This window comes from Leuresthes tenuis, unplaced genomic scaffold (genome assembly GCF_036924035.1).
Source record: "Leuresthes tenuis unplaced genomic scaffold, fLeuTen1.0.hap1 SCAF_6, whole genome shotgun sequence".
Classification (NCBI taxonomy): domain Eukaryota; kingdom Metazoa; phylum Chordata; class Actinopteri; order Atheriniformes; family Atherinopsidae; genus Leuresthes; species Leuresthes tenuis.
This window is the reverse complement of record NW_027325360.1, coordinates 2,901,272-2,914,528: the sequence shown is the minus strand read 5'-3', so window position 1 is coordinate 2,914,528 and position 13,257 is coordinate 2,901,272. Positions and strand designations below refer to the sequence as shown.

Below are 13,257 nucleotides of genomic sequence, written 5' to 3'. Positions count from 1 at the left end.
TCAACATGTGAAACTTCTGAAAGTTGAGTTCAGAAAGAGCTCAATGTGAAGAACCGAGGGCTGGTTCACCACTTTTATCGTACTATTATTACGTTATTAAGTCTGGTTCTGAAGTGGACGGTGCATGTCTCGACCTGAATGAAAATAGATTTCTAGCTGCTAGCATAAAGCGTCCGATACTTCCTCCTGGTTTTTAGATATTTCCGGCTCCAGTATTTGGTAGCAGCCACAGCTCTGCGGTTTTTCCCTGCCATGTGTGAGCTGCAGACTTTCCTCTGTGCTTTGTTGTGGTCGTCATCTCGCCGGCTGTCAGTCACCATCATGCTGCCAAACCAGAGGACAGGCAGAGAATTACACCTTCTTTTCTTCTCAGCTGCAGCATCCAGCTGCAGCTCAACCCCCCCACCCCCACCCCCAGCCTCTTACATACGAGTGACATTCAAGCTTTTTTAAAACTTAAGTCCTCGAAGCTTTTTAAAGACTCATCTGAGCCTTTTGAAGACTCATGTCTTTTGTCTCTACAGGTCTTAAAAGCACTTTGTGTTGTACGGAAAAAAACTTTATTGATAAAACTAGTTTACATTTGTATATCATTGTATTTGTATATCATAACATTTAGATTTTGGATCTGCTGTTGAACGTCGTTCTGCTCCCGTTAAAGCTGTGTGTTTGTAATCAGTTGAAGAAACCTCTGCCTGAAGGATTAGTTTTAGAAAGTTTGAGGACTAAATATCCTTATCTTTTGTGCTCAGTGGGGGGGCTGCAGTGCACAGATGTGACACGGTTCCCTGCATCTGTGCCTTTTGGTCAGAGTCCATGTTGCCTGCAGCGGTTGACCCAGATGATCCGTATTTCTGGACGTTGCCCCATGGCAGCTCCTGCCTTTAGCCTCTTAAATGGTCGAATGATCTCACAGCACGGATCTTTGGATCTTTGGATGGACACACCACTCATGGTTTACCTCCCCATTCCCCACCAAGGTGACATTTTCCATAAATCATTATTAATTCACAGTAAAACACACTGAATGTTTAGAGTATTACTATTTTAAATAATCACCATCTTAAAGTTGATGGTTTTCAGTTAAAGTAAGATAATAATACCATTAGGCAGTTAAATTGGTCTTTTGTGTGATGCTTAAAGGATGAATCCACTCAAATGTTATGTTTTAGAATCCAGTTCGTGTATAGAGAGGTTTTTATTTAGAGATAAGTCACACGATGAGGTTTTATACTTTCCTGGAAGAGGATGAGGTTTCACCTTGATGGCAGCATCTGTCTCTCCAGAACTCCAACATCCAGCTGTGCATCAGTGGTACCTTCACCCAGATGAAGCCCTCCATGCCATGGACTCTGCTGCAGCCCCAGACCATCACAGACGCTGGCTTTAAACCTTCCTCTGAGAACAGCTGGATGCTCTTTCTCAGCAGTTTTTCCCAGAAGCAGCTGAAACGTGGACTCATCTGCCCACAGAACACGTGTCCACTGTCTTTCTGTCCCTCTGAGATGAGCTGGAGTCCAGAGAACTGGGCCGTGGTTCTGCTCAGAGCTGATATATGGCTTCCTCCTGGTGTGATGCAGCTTCAGCTCACATTTCTGGATGCAGCCGTGGACTGTGTTGAGTGGAAATGCTTTTCCCAGCTCCTCCTGAGCCCATGTGGCTGTATGGATCATGGTGGCCTGACGGTTTCTCCTGCAGTGCTGCCTGAGGGCTCCGAGCTCATCCAGCAGGGGTTTCTGTCCTTGGCCTTTTCCACACTGAGATTTCCCCAGAATCTGTCCATAACTTTCTGCTCTGTAGATGCTGAAAGACCAAAGTTCTTTAGTCTTACTCTGAGAAATATTTTCAGAACTTATTGATGAGAGAATCATCAATAAGTTTAGCCACAAAGTTGTTACTCCTTTTATACCCAATCCTGATGCCCTCACCTGTCACCAGTTGATTGTAGAATTATTTGTATATTCTATCAACTTTTCTTTGCTTATATCAGATTTTGAATTTCTTAAATTTATACATAATTCTAAATGCATCTAAGCTGGTGAGTGAAGACAATGAAAATAGTTTCTTTGGAGTTGTGTCAGCTAAACAAAGTTTATAGTACTGACATTTGTAGCAGCTCATTACACTTTGGGTCTTTCACTCTCCAAGGACGACATTTAAGACAAATAAAGAAGTCACTAAAGACACTTGGACTGATCCTTTAGGATGAAATCAAAAGGCAACAATCAGTGAAATATGAACAGTAGATTTTTATTAGTTCGCCTAAAGCATAATATCTGTTAGATTTTGTACAATGGGATGATCAAAATCATTTGGAGTCAGCATTTGGACATTGATTTTAAGAGTTCTCATCATCCTGAAGGCCCCGAGATGATCAACATCCGTACATTCAGGAACAACTCTGTGCCTCAGTCATTTCATTGAAACAAGGCCGACTTTGCAGGGTGAATAAGTGACTGTTTGAGATTCTTAAAGCTCAACAAGGAGTCCCAACAATAAGCTGAGTCATGGCGTATGTGTGCTTCAATATAAACGCTCTGCTATGGGATGTAAAAAAGCCTCAATGGTGGGAAAAATACTGCACAGGTTACTGATGTCACAGCAGGAACTCAACCTGAAGTTTGAGCAAAAACTTCACTCAAAAACAGGGAAAAATAATGATTAATCCCCAGAACATGATATTGTTTCTACCCCTGTGCTGAAAGGCTTTATTTAACCTGTTTAGTTTCACATATTTCAGTTGCCCCTTCAGAATGGGGAGTAAGGTTAAGCGATCAGCTGCTGACGCTCATTTGCTCAGTCACAGCGGTGCTGTCGGGAATACAGACGAAGCGGCGTCCAAGTTTGCTGAATGGCCATTACAACGCTGTTATAAACCAAGAATCTTTGCCTTGTTGTGTTGTTTTTAGTCTTTGATGAACGTTTTTGTTGCGTTTTGCTTGCTTTTTGACGAATGTGTTGCAGCAAAGATTTAAGATTAGATTTTAAAAGCAGAACTGATAAGTCTTTGTTGGAGAGGTTTCACCTCCAGATGCTTGTTCGGTTAATGTAGCACATTAGCTGTGCTGCACCAGCTTAGAAATTGACAAAAGCACCGTGGGACAAACAGTTGGGGGACTACAAGCAAATAAAGGTGAAGCTAATGGAGCATGCTAATGTGTGCATGCATTAGGCTTGCTGTCGCCACTCCTGACCCAATATGCCACTTTGCACAGCTCTCAAGGTCCCCAAGGAGTGAGTCATTGCTCACTTTAAATAATGGACCTCATCGAGGAGCTGAAGACGCTCCTGCGTAGAACCCTTCATCCTGATGACAAGTGGAGTTTAGAAAAAAAATGCCAATCTCAGGAACTGTTTTAAGGTCGTTGCCAGACCTTGGACATAAGCAGCCTGCCTACACTTTCAATTAACTGAGTGATCAGGCTCGGCATCGAAAGCCCTCTCAGAAGCATTCAAGGGCCCGTGTTGTCTTAGCAAAGAAAATGATGACAGAGAAACGGGGAAGTGGGTGAGGTGGCCGTGCAGTTAGACAGGACCTGCAGTGTCTGACAGCTGGAGGAAATCTTCCCCTCACCGTAGCCCTGCCCCATGCTCACACACTCCAGGTCAGATGTTGAAGCAGTAATTGGGAAGTCTGGAGTGGATGTCATCACCCAGAGAAAGCGTTTACCATGACGGCGTTCCGAGAGACAGAAGCAGCTTTTAATTCAGATAAAAGCTGCTGTAATAGCTGAGAAGCTTACATAACGTGTCTCTTTGGAAAAAAAGGACAGAAAAGTTTCCAGGAGATGGAGGCGGGTGTCAAAAGGGAAAAAAAAAAAAAGTTGGAGTATCATTTCAGAGGCTTTTTAGACAATTAAGGCAGCGTGAATTACAGCATAACAAGTAAACAGTCAGTTGTTCTGGGGAGCAATTTAAAAGAATGTTTTCATCTAAAGCAGCGCAGCCTTTGTTGCTGTCAGTGGAAAACAAAGCCCTAATCCCTGTGGTGTTCGTGACATGCTGAATCCTCAGTAACACCAGTCAACTTCCTTTACAGAAATGCAACGAGCTGTGCCTGGTCCTGGCAGAAAGAAACGACTGAGATAATGAGAAAACACATGTCACGACAAATCAAAGAGTCGTTTAAACAGAGCTGCGTGGTTGGAAAAGTTTGCTTGGATAGCTTCTCGCTAAAACTATTGTATCGCTGTTCTTCTGCTAAGAAGCATCAGTCATTAGTCAGTGTCCTTGTAATAATTTAGCTTGTTTGAATCTTAGAATTTTAAATGAACAGCTGAAAAAACATCATTAGAAACGATGTGACTGACCGGCAGGCTCAGATAAACATGCTAATAATGTTTAGCATTATTAGCATGGACCTCCCACTCTCTGACACATCTGAACACCTCAGATAAATCCAACTAAAGCTTTTTACTTTATTTTCCTTTGCGGGTAAAAAAGCTGCCACAAAGTCAGCCTTAAGTGTTAATTTATTCTTGAATGTCAGAGTGACGCGAGGCTTATGTTTTAGCTCCTTCTGTAGCCTGTTGAGCACAGAGCCTCAGACTGCTGGATGCAGCTTAGCATGTATTCACCTGTTTACAGCACAAATTGCTTTGCTGAAAGGTCAAAAGAGGAAAATCACAATACTAACGAGCTAAAGTTCAATCTATTTAATTGAATTGAACCGAAAGGGGACAAAGTGGAGTCAGGCAAACTTCGGTCAATAAATCGATTCCCCTTCTGTTTGGATTCTGGGAAAAATACTGTTACTGAGACATTAAATGTAGACAATCAGACATGGTTCTGTTTTATGAAGAATATTAGTTCTTGTTGAATTTGATAGCAGCAACACTTCTGTAAATATCAGCAAACTGATGAGAGCAGATGTTGGACCTTTGGGAGGGGAATCTTGTCCTATTCTTGTGTGATTTTGGGTTTGAGCCGTTCAACAGTCCCGAGTCTTCTTGGTTGTATTTTTTGTTTCGTGCTCCAAATGTTTTCAGTTGGTCTGGACTGCAGTGTTTTTCAGGGAAGGCCTTGGATATGTTAGTCCATGTACAATGCTGGAGCCGAGCCGAAGCCGAGCTGAAGCCAAGCTGAAGCTGAAGCTGTGCTGGAGCTGAGCTGAACCCGAGCTGAAGCCGAGCCGAACCCGAGCTGAAGCCGAGCTGAAGCCGAGCTGAAGCCAAGCCGAAGCTGAAGCCAAGCTGAAGCTGAAGCTGAAGCCAAGCTGAAGCCAAGAAGAATTTCATATTTAAATTAATCTGACCACAGAACAGTTTTCCACTTTGCCTAAGTCCATTTTAAATGAGCTTTTGTCCAGAGAAGCCAGCAGTGTTTCTGGATCACTTCACATTTAGCTTCCTCTCTGCATGATAGAGCTTTAACCTGCAACACCATGAACCGTGTTCAATAGTGATTCCTGGAAGTGTTCCTGAGCCCAAGCTGTAACCTGCCTGAGGGCCTGAAGGTCACAGACTTTCAGCTCTGTCCCTGCATACAACGACCTCTCCAGATTCTCTAAATCTTTTGATATTATATCCTGTAGGTGATTAAATATTCAAAGTCTTTGAAATGTGATGTGGAAAAGCGATTCTCTGAAATTGCTCAACAGTTTTTGGCAGATTGCTAAAGCTGAGAGACTCATCAGTCATGTTACTGACCTGTTGCCAGTTGACCTATATACTTGCAATATGTTCCTCCAGCTTTCAACCCCAATTTGACCTACTTTTCCTGCCCCATCCCAACATTTTCAGACATGTTGCTGCTGCTTTGAGCGTTCTATGTTTTCTATGTCCAGTTCTGATTGAGACATGTGTGTAAACTTAATGAATGTAAGCAGCAAAGCTTCTCCAGTGGTGGTACACATCATCTCCTGCACCAACTTCTCTCTTTTCTGCGTGGCAGTAATTTCACTCCAGGAAGTGAACACTTATCATCCACCTACGTGCTCATAGAATTGGTAATACATCCAGTAACACGTGTTTTAAAGTGCCGCCGTGTGCCAAATAACAGCAAAGTAGAGCACTCAAAGTAATTTTGCTGACTGACACATGGGTAAAAACCACAACATGACTTACACAGGCTTTACTGGAGAATAATAAACCAAGTTCTAAGTGATGGTGCACACTCTCATGTAAAACATTTGACTTTTTCCACATATTTGAACAAGAAAATTCTCATTAAAACGGTGCCGACAGGCTGCATATCTGAGAAGTGCCTGGAGGAGAATTCCCTTCATCAGTGACAGCAGCTGATGTTTCAGTGCACCTGTAGCCAAAGATCTTTCCATCTCAATGCTGGTTTTACATATTCTAATCTGAGCTTTGACTTTCACATGAGAAATCAAAGGAAGGCAGGAGTTGAGCCGTACAACACCAAAAACATGGACCCGGTTCAGCTTTTTCACTGCTTATCCATAAACCCACTTCGCTGGATCCGTACTTTGGTGTTCTCATTTGTATGAATGAGGGCTTGTGCTGCAGTCTTACTCGTACAGACAGAAATGAATGTAAAAAGAAGTATTAGGCCTAAAAAAAAGCAATATTGGTGTTTTTAATATGGCAGCAGACAGTTGGAATCCCATCAGCTTACACATCAGACTGTTTTCTGCACTTCAGAGCTGCTGCTTTGATTCATTGAAGGAAGGAAAGCTTAACAGAACCGCTCCATCATCTGTGTGACCTGTTATGACTGATAGCAGCTCGCAGAGCTCTGTTTAGGTGTTGTTCTGCTCTGAAACCTCTGCTCTAAAACCCGAACACGGCTGCCATCATCCGCTGGGAAGACCTCTGTGTTGTAAGCTGCTTTTAATGAGCAGACTCCAACTCGCCGTCAAATCGCAGGGACTCTTTCACCTGCGCTGGAACTAATTCCTGCAGCCCCACAGTGCAGAAATAACTTGAACTCGTAGAGCAAGCGTCCGCGGCACTCTTACACTGAAGCAGTCAGAGCTGGTGCAGGAACAGGCCCACGGGCACGTTTTGTTTGCAGCCCACCGGTTTTTATAAGCTGCTCCCACTGGCGTGTTGTTCTCCATGCGGCTGGAGCTCAGGCTCCAACAGAGGTGATAAGCAAACATAACGGATAATATGCAAAGCCTGCAGTGGTGTTATGTACCGCAGCGTGTGGCTGACCTGTCGCACCTTTTTTTAATGCATGAGCTCGCTTTTATCATAGATTATGAATCATGAATTATTTCCCTACAGGACTAGAAACTTATTTTCTTCCATCTTTCACCATGTGCTGCATTTACTTACTGTCTCCTGCATGCTTGTGTGTCACGTTGTGTTTAGCGTCCAGACGTTGGAAGGCTGTGAAATCCTCCTGGGCCCAGAGGTGACATATGGTCCTCCGGGCCTGGACCTCTTCTGCCCGGTTGCGATGACCATCGCTCACTGTGCCGAGGTGGACGCCGAGAACTGGAGCGTCCAGCTGAAGAGGAAGACCCAGGACAGTAAATGGGAGGTGAGCTGTTATGTGCATGTTCAGCTCATCACATGCAAGCCAGCCTCACACACGCCATGTGGCTCCCTTTGGTTTGCTTCTTTTTTTTAAGCTAAATGTCAGCAGGGATGGAGGTTTGGTGGCACAGGAACCAGATGGTTGTGACAGCTCATGTTTTATTTGCTCCGGCTGGATGTGTCTTACCCTCCTCCTGTTCAAACACGTTTCCCAGCCAATCAGAGGCTGCGACAGCATCAGCGGTGCTATATCACGAGTTTTGTTGTTTCGTCAGGTTGGAGGTCCAGATGCATTTTATCTGCTCTGGTAAATAATAATAATGCCCTTTAAAAACTGAAGAGAAACTGAGATGTTCCAGGCAGTTCCTGGTGAGGCCGGTCTAAAGGTGGAGCTGTGCAGCCGGGACACGTCACCAACAGTGCATGCTTCAGAACAGTGTTTCTGCGCTCAAAGTGCACCATTAGCTTCTGAAATCATGTCTCGGTCCTTTTTTAATCCTTAAAAAACGTCCATTAAAAAGTGTTTTCCTGTTTTGCACGATGATTTGGTTAAATTTCTGCCAGTCGAAGTGGATCACACCTTTTGATCCTTTACAGCTCCGGTGCAAAGGCTCGTGGGTCCGTTAGCATTTCCAGTCTGGTCATTAATTTTTCAAAGCAGTTGTTTTACGTTGAGAAAGGATTGTGATGCTTTCAGTGTCAGTGAGGACGAGTACAGTGTTTTAATTGGGTCGATAATTCGCTGCCGTTACAAAGTTTCTGTTCGAATTGCTGAATGTTGCCTGTTGCAAAGATCTGGAAGTCTTCAGATCATAGCCACAATAAAAACACAAGTGAACTTTCCCCACTGTGGGATCAATACGGTTTTATCTCATCTAAGCTACCACCTCCTCCTTAGGCCAGACCCCCTCACGCCACCTGCCTCCCTGGGATTTGAGTGGAAGTTGCTTTGGATAAAAACGTCTGCCAAATGCATAAACAATGAAAGAGTGTTGGTGCTTTGAGGCTGAGCCAATTGATCCGACCTTCCGTTCTCTGTGCCTCCAGTGTGTGACATACGAATGTAGCACCCCCGGTCTGGCAGGAGGAAAATAAAGAAACAATTACAGCTTGTAATAGCCAGGAAGAAGCATGGCTGCTGTCACTCAGCGAGGGGACTGGCAGGGTGGAGGTGGAGGCATTACAACAGAGAAGTATCGATTAATACATCAGGACGCTGTGAATTTAGATTTGAAGCAATCAGGAGAAGAATCATGGGGTTGTTTCTCTGGTGACCGAGGCTCCCTATTGGCCAGTGACACACAAACAATCGACGCAGTGTTGTGGCTTCAAATGTTACCAGCTCTTTCTCCTCTTGGTTTTCATTCCTTGTGAGCCTCACTCTGCAGCTTTGCAACAAGACACAGTGCATTTTTCCAGCTCCTGTCTTTCATTTTTTCCTGCTCCTCTATGGACAAGGAATGTTTTATTGGTTTGGGTCGAATCCCAAGAGCTGAATCCCAGGCATAACATCCCCCAATGGGTGTCACCGTCAATTATTTGCTTGTGTTTTTTAGCAGCAATGAACAAAATCACGACAAGACAAGTGTGGAAAGAATATGTGCGTGTGGAGGGAGTTAAAGTGCAGAGAGTTCCAGTTAGGCAGCAGAGTTAATGGAAGCTTGATGGAATTTGGCAAACACAGCGTAGGTCCGAGTAATGAAGAGCGCAGGTTTGCCCCTGGCTGCTGTGGTGGTTGTCAGCTCTTAAAAGAACACGTTATTTAGGTCACATTTGTCTACATTGTCTGCTGCTTTTGTTCAGAATATCATTTCTGCTGGCCTCTGCAAGCCTAATTCACACGAAGATGCGACATAATGAATCTTCATCTAAGCAAGCACAATGCTTTCTTTGTCATCAGGAGTTTTGCAAGTTTGGTTCAAAGTCTTTCAGTCGCAGCTACATAATTATTAGACTTTTCTTTATAAAGCAAAAACAACAATCTCCTTCGCAGTGCTCTGAGCACACAGAGAAATCCAGAGTCCTGCCCATACCTTTGCTTGGTCCACTGCAATAGCTGTTAAATATGAAGCTAAACCTGATGTAGAGCACATCTACAACTTGTCTTGGTGCATGGCTCATTCCACATTCAAGATGTAGTGATATCCATGTGTCCAAGGCCACATTTAGGTGCGTTTTTCTAGAACATTGAAATCTGGCTGCTGGCCCATAATCCAGGTGTGCAGGTTAGGCTCAGATTGTGCATTACTGTCAATGAAAAAGAGCAAATCAACTCTAATTAACTACAATCATCAGACAGCCAACGAAGCGGTTCAAAAAAAGTTGTTATTTATCAATCATTAGCTTCAGGAGATCTGCATAGATGTTCAGCCCCCTTTCATTAGCAATCGATAAAAACCCAAGAACTGAGTTTAAAAGCAATGTTTCTGTGGAATTAAAGACAGCAAAGTCATATCCGACTGAGCTGAGGAGCAACAACTCTTCACACTGGAGCAATTTGTCACTATTCATAGTGGTAATTGAGCAAACTCAGGGAACTTTATTGTGCAGCTATGATAACCATTTTATGGACCACCAGTGTGGAAAAACCGTCTCTGTATTTATTAGAAGCTCTGATTTTTATCCACAGTTCCTTTTATAGAAATTGCTTTTTCAATTTCTCCCTGCGGGATGTACAGTGCAATGCAAATGTTCCACTCGCTCAAGGTCAAGGGAGTGTGTGCTCACAGGTGATTATATTGAATAAAAAGCGCAGTAAGGAAGAAATTAAACTTGGTGTAAACAACTTTTGATTTGCAGAAGTGTCTTTTGTCTCTGTGTAATCCCAGAATGACTCCCTGAAATCTTCAGGATACACAGCCTGTATCCTCATAAATCTGTTTAAAAATCAACCACAGATTCACTGTTATAGATTTAGTGACACATAGTTTTCTCCTCTGAAGCATTAAGAGAAATCAAAGCTCTTTGCTGTGTGACGATGCATCTGTGAAAGCAGAGCAGCTGCTCGTGTTCTGTGTTTATTTAGCAGCCGGCCGGACCCTGCTGTGCACACCTCACTTTCCTTCTTCCACGCCGTGAAGACGCTCAAGCTGCTCCAAGAGAACCAGTTCGGCTGGACTCCAGATGTTTTGGCCCAGATGTTCCTGCTCTACCCATTAATTTTATGGCACTTCACTGGCTTTAGATTGATGGTTCACCACATATCCACCATAGTGGTGTCACAATCATTGATTAGGAGTTGTGTGGCAGCAGCTGATCTTGTTTTGTGTGGAGCTGCATCCAGTTATATGTATATATTAATAGATTAATTAGAATATATTTACATATGTGACCTGGGTTCAAATCCCCTGCATGAAAGGTGCTACCTCCAGTAGGAGACCCCCTTACCCTACCTGTCTAAGCTGCTTTGCATAAAAGCGTCTGCCAAATGCATAAAAACACAAAGAATTTCTTTTCCAAAGCATTTCGAAGTGAGAGCTAATTAGAAAAGGCCACAGCAAAGCTTTTCAAGGGACGTCTGACCACCAGCCACTCCTCCTCAGAAGCATCGGTGATTATATCAAAGGTGCCGAACATGCGAAGGGTCGTGTAGCGGAGATGTTGAGAGGTCATGTGATGGATGTGGGAGACGTATCACGACTAAGTAAAAGGAAAAAAGGGCTTTTCAAGTTTCTGTGCTTTTGCCCAATGTCCCTAAAACGTGTTTATTGGGAGATTTTATTGCTGCAGTAGCAGTTCTTACTGAATATGTGCTTTTGTAACAGATTCAGCGTAGTTTCTGCTCCACGTCCTCGACGTCTCCGCTTCAACTCATCGGTCTTATTACAGGCACTACTTGGAAGCTTTGGAAAGCTCAATCAGCTGCTCCAACACTTAACAGCTTTCCTGTTGCCATGGTACTGCATCAAAACAGATGTGACACATTGCCAGAGCTACCAGCAGGTCCTTCCTGCAGCCAAATCAGCATCGAAAAAACGCTTCAGAAATCTGTGTTTGCACAGAAAAAAGCTCAGAAGACGGAAAGAAAGACGCAGTATGTCCAGAGCTGCTGCCGCTGGGGCAGCGCCTCTCTGGATTAATGGATTTGATTCTTAATAGAGTTTAAATACCCATTCAAGCCAGAATGCAGCATGTGGTGCAGATGTGTTGATGCGAATGAACCAAAATGTGGGATTTTGATCTCAACGAACAGATCATCTATCAGGCAAATGACAACTCCACAGAAGCAGCTGCAGAGTCACAGAAGATTTGTTGGAGGCTGACCTCTGTTCCTCCATTTGTTCGATCTACCTGCTCGTGATTTATCATCTCTTTAGGAGGTATCAGCTGATGCTGATGCAGATAAGAAACCATGCAAACTCTCATGGGAGTAGTCCGTCAGAGATCAGGGGGCTTTGCTGAAAGAACCGGCATCTATGGCAGCTGCTTTGTGTTTTCTTTCCTCCCACTCCTTTGACTTCAAACCCATGTTTACCTAACCCTGACTTTAACAAGCATTCTGCGGTTGCTGTTGTGTGACAAAAAAACACCTTTTTTTCTCAGTAAAATAGGGTAATATCTCAGATGTGCAGAAGTTCTGAGTGAGGGGGGGGGTAGAGTGGAGTGGGAATACGAATGGACTCAAGATTCATGTCGCTTTGAGATTTCACTGACAGGCCACAGAGATCTTTAAAGTTTCTAGCTTGGAAATAATGACTTACTACTGCGATTTAACCTGAAGAGATGGAGAGAGAAGATAATACCTGCAAATGCGCCGTGCCATTATAATCCCCCCATTTCAGCTGCCATTAAAATGCACATGACTCACAAAAGAGTCCTCAACACTCCAGGCTACAGTATGTTATTATTCAATGCCATAATGCAGTGTGTTAAGCAGAAAGCATAAATACAAAACACATTTCCATAAGGTGTTCACAGGAGTCCCAGCAGCTCAGCCACATTCATGTCACATTTTCATCTATTAACAGCCAACCAGAGCAGAACTGATGATTAGATTTTAGATGATGAACTTCATTTGCCAGCAGGAGCTAAAACGCTGGGATTGGTTTTGTTTCTTTTTTTATCCTGTTGAAGTAAAAACAACTAAGCTGGACGAAATGATTCAAATGAACCGCAGTTTAATTTTCATGTTGCCATGTTTGATGCTGGCTCTGAACCTCTAATTACCCAGAACTTAAAGGAAATATTCCACCTCTTTGTTTAACCACCACTGTTTAACATCTGGTCCAGTCATTGGCTCTGATACCCCCCAGTCTAGTTACCCTGATTCATTATCAGTGTTCGGTTCCGTGCACGTCAGTGTCGAACTGCAGCTGGAGTGTGTAAAAACAGATGAAACGTCTGCTTCTAGCTGTCTCTGATCATGGTACATGGAAGTATATATACTGGGGACTGGATAGTGTAAGATTGGTGGTAAGATTTCCACCTTTCATGTGGGTGACCTGGGTTCAAATCCCCTGCATGAAAGGTATTACCTCCAGTAGGGGTCCTTAGGCAAGGCCCCCTTACCCTATCTGCCTACCTGTAAGTCGCTTTGGATAAAAGCGTCTAAATGCATAAACATGAACATATATTCTCTGCACAGAGAGAGCAGAGCGACAGTCTGGAAATGGTTTAAGTTGACATGAAGGCATCTTAAAGGCCAATTTTTTTTCTTCTTTTTCTTTTTATACAATCTCTGATGTTTTAGTCGTCTGACAAAGAGAAAAGAAAAAATGTGTGAATGACAGGTGCTTTGAATGAAAGTAGCTTTCATTTCTAACTCCAACCAGAAGAACACTTAATGTTGCATTTTCTTTGACTGATATTA

General features: G+C 43.4%; 1 protein-coding gene across 2 annotated transcripts in view; it reads left to right on the top strand.

Annotated features, from left to right (window-relative positions):
* The window catches only part of LOC140309379 (netrin receptor UNC5D-like), a 194,136-nt gene that overhangs the window by 160,182 nt on the left and 20,697 nt on the right, over positions 1-13,257 (top strand). For both annotated transcript variants that reach the window (XM_072387219.1, XM_072387218.1), the window contains one exon: positions 7,281-7,452. In XM_072387219.1, coding sequence (XP_072243320.1) covers positions 7,281-7,452 — 172 coding nt within the window. The remainder of the gene's footprint in view (positions 1-7,280; positions 7,453-13,257) is intronic.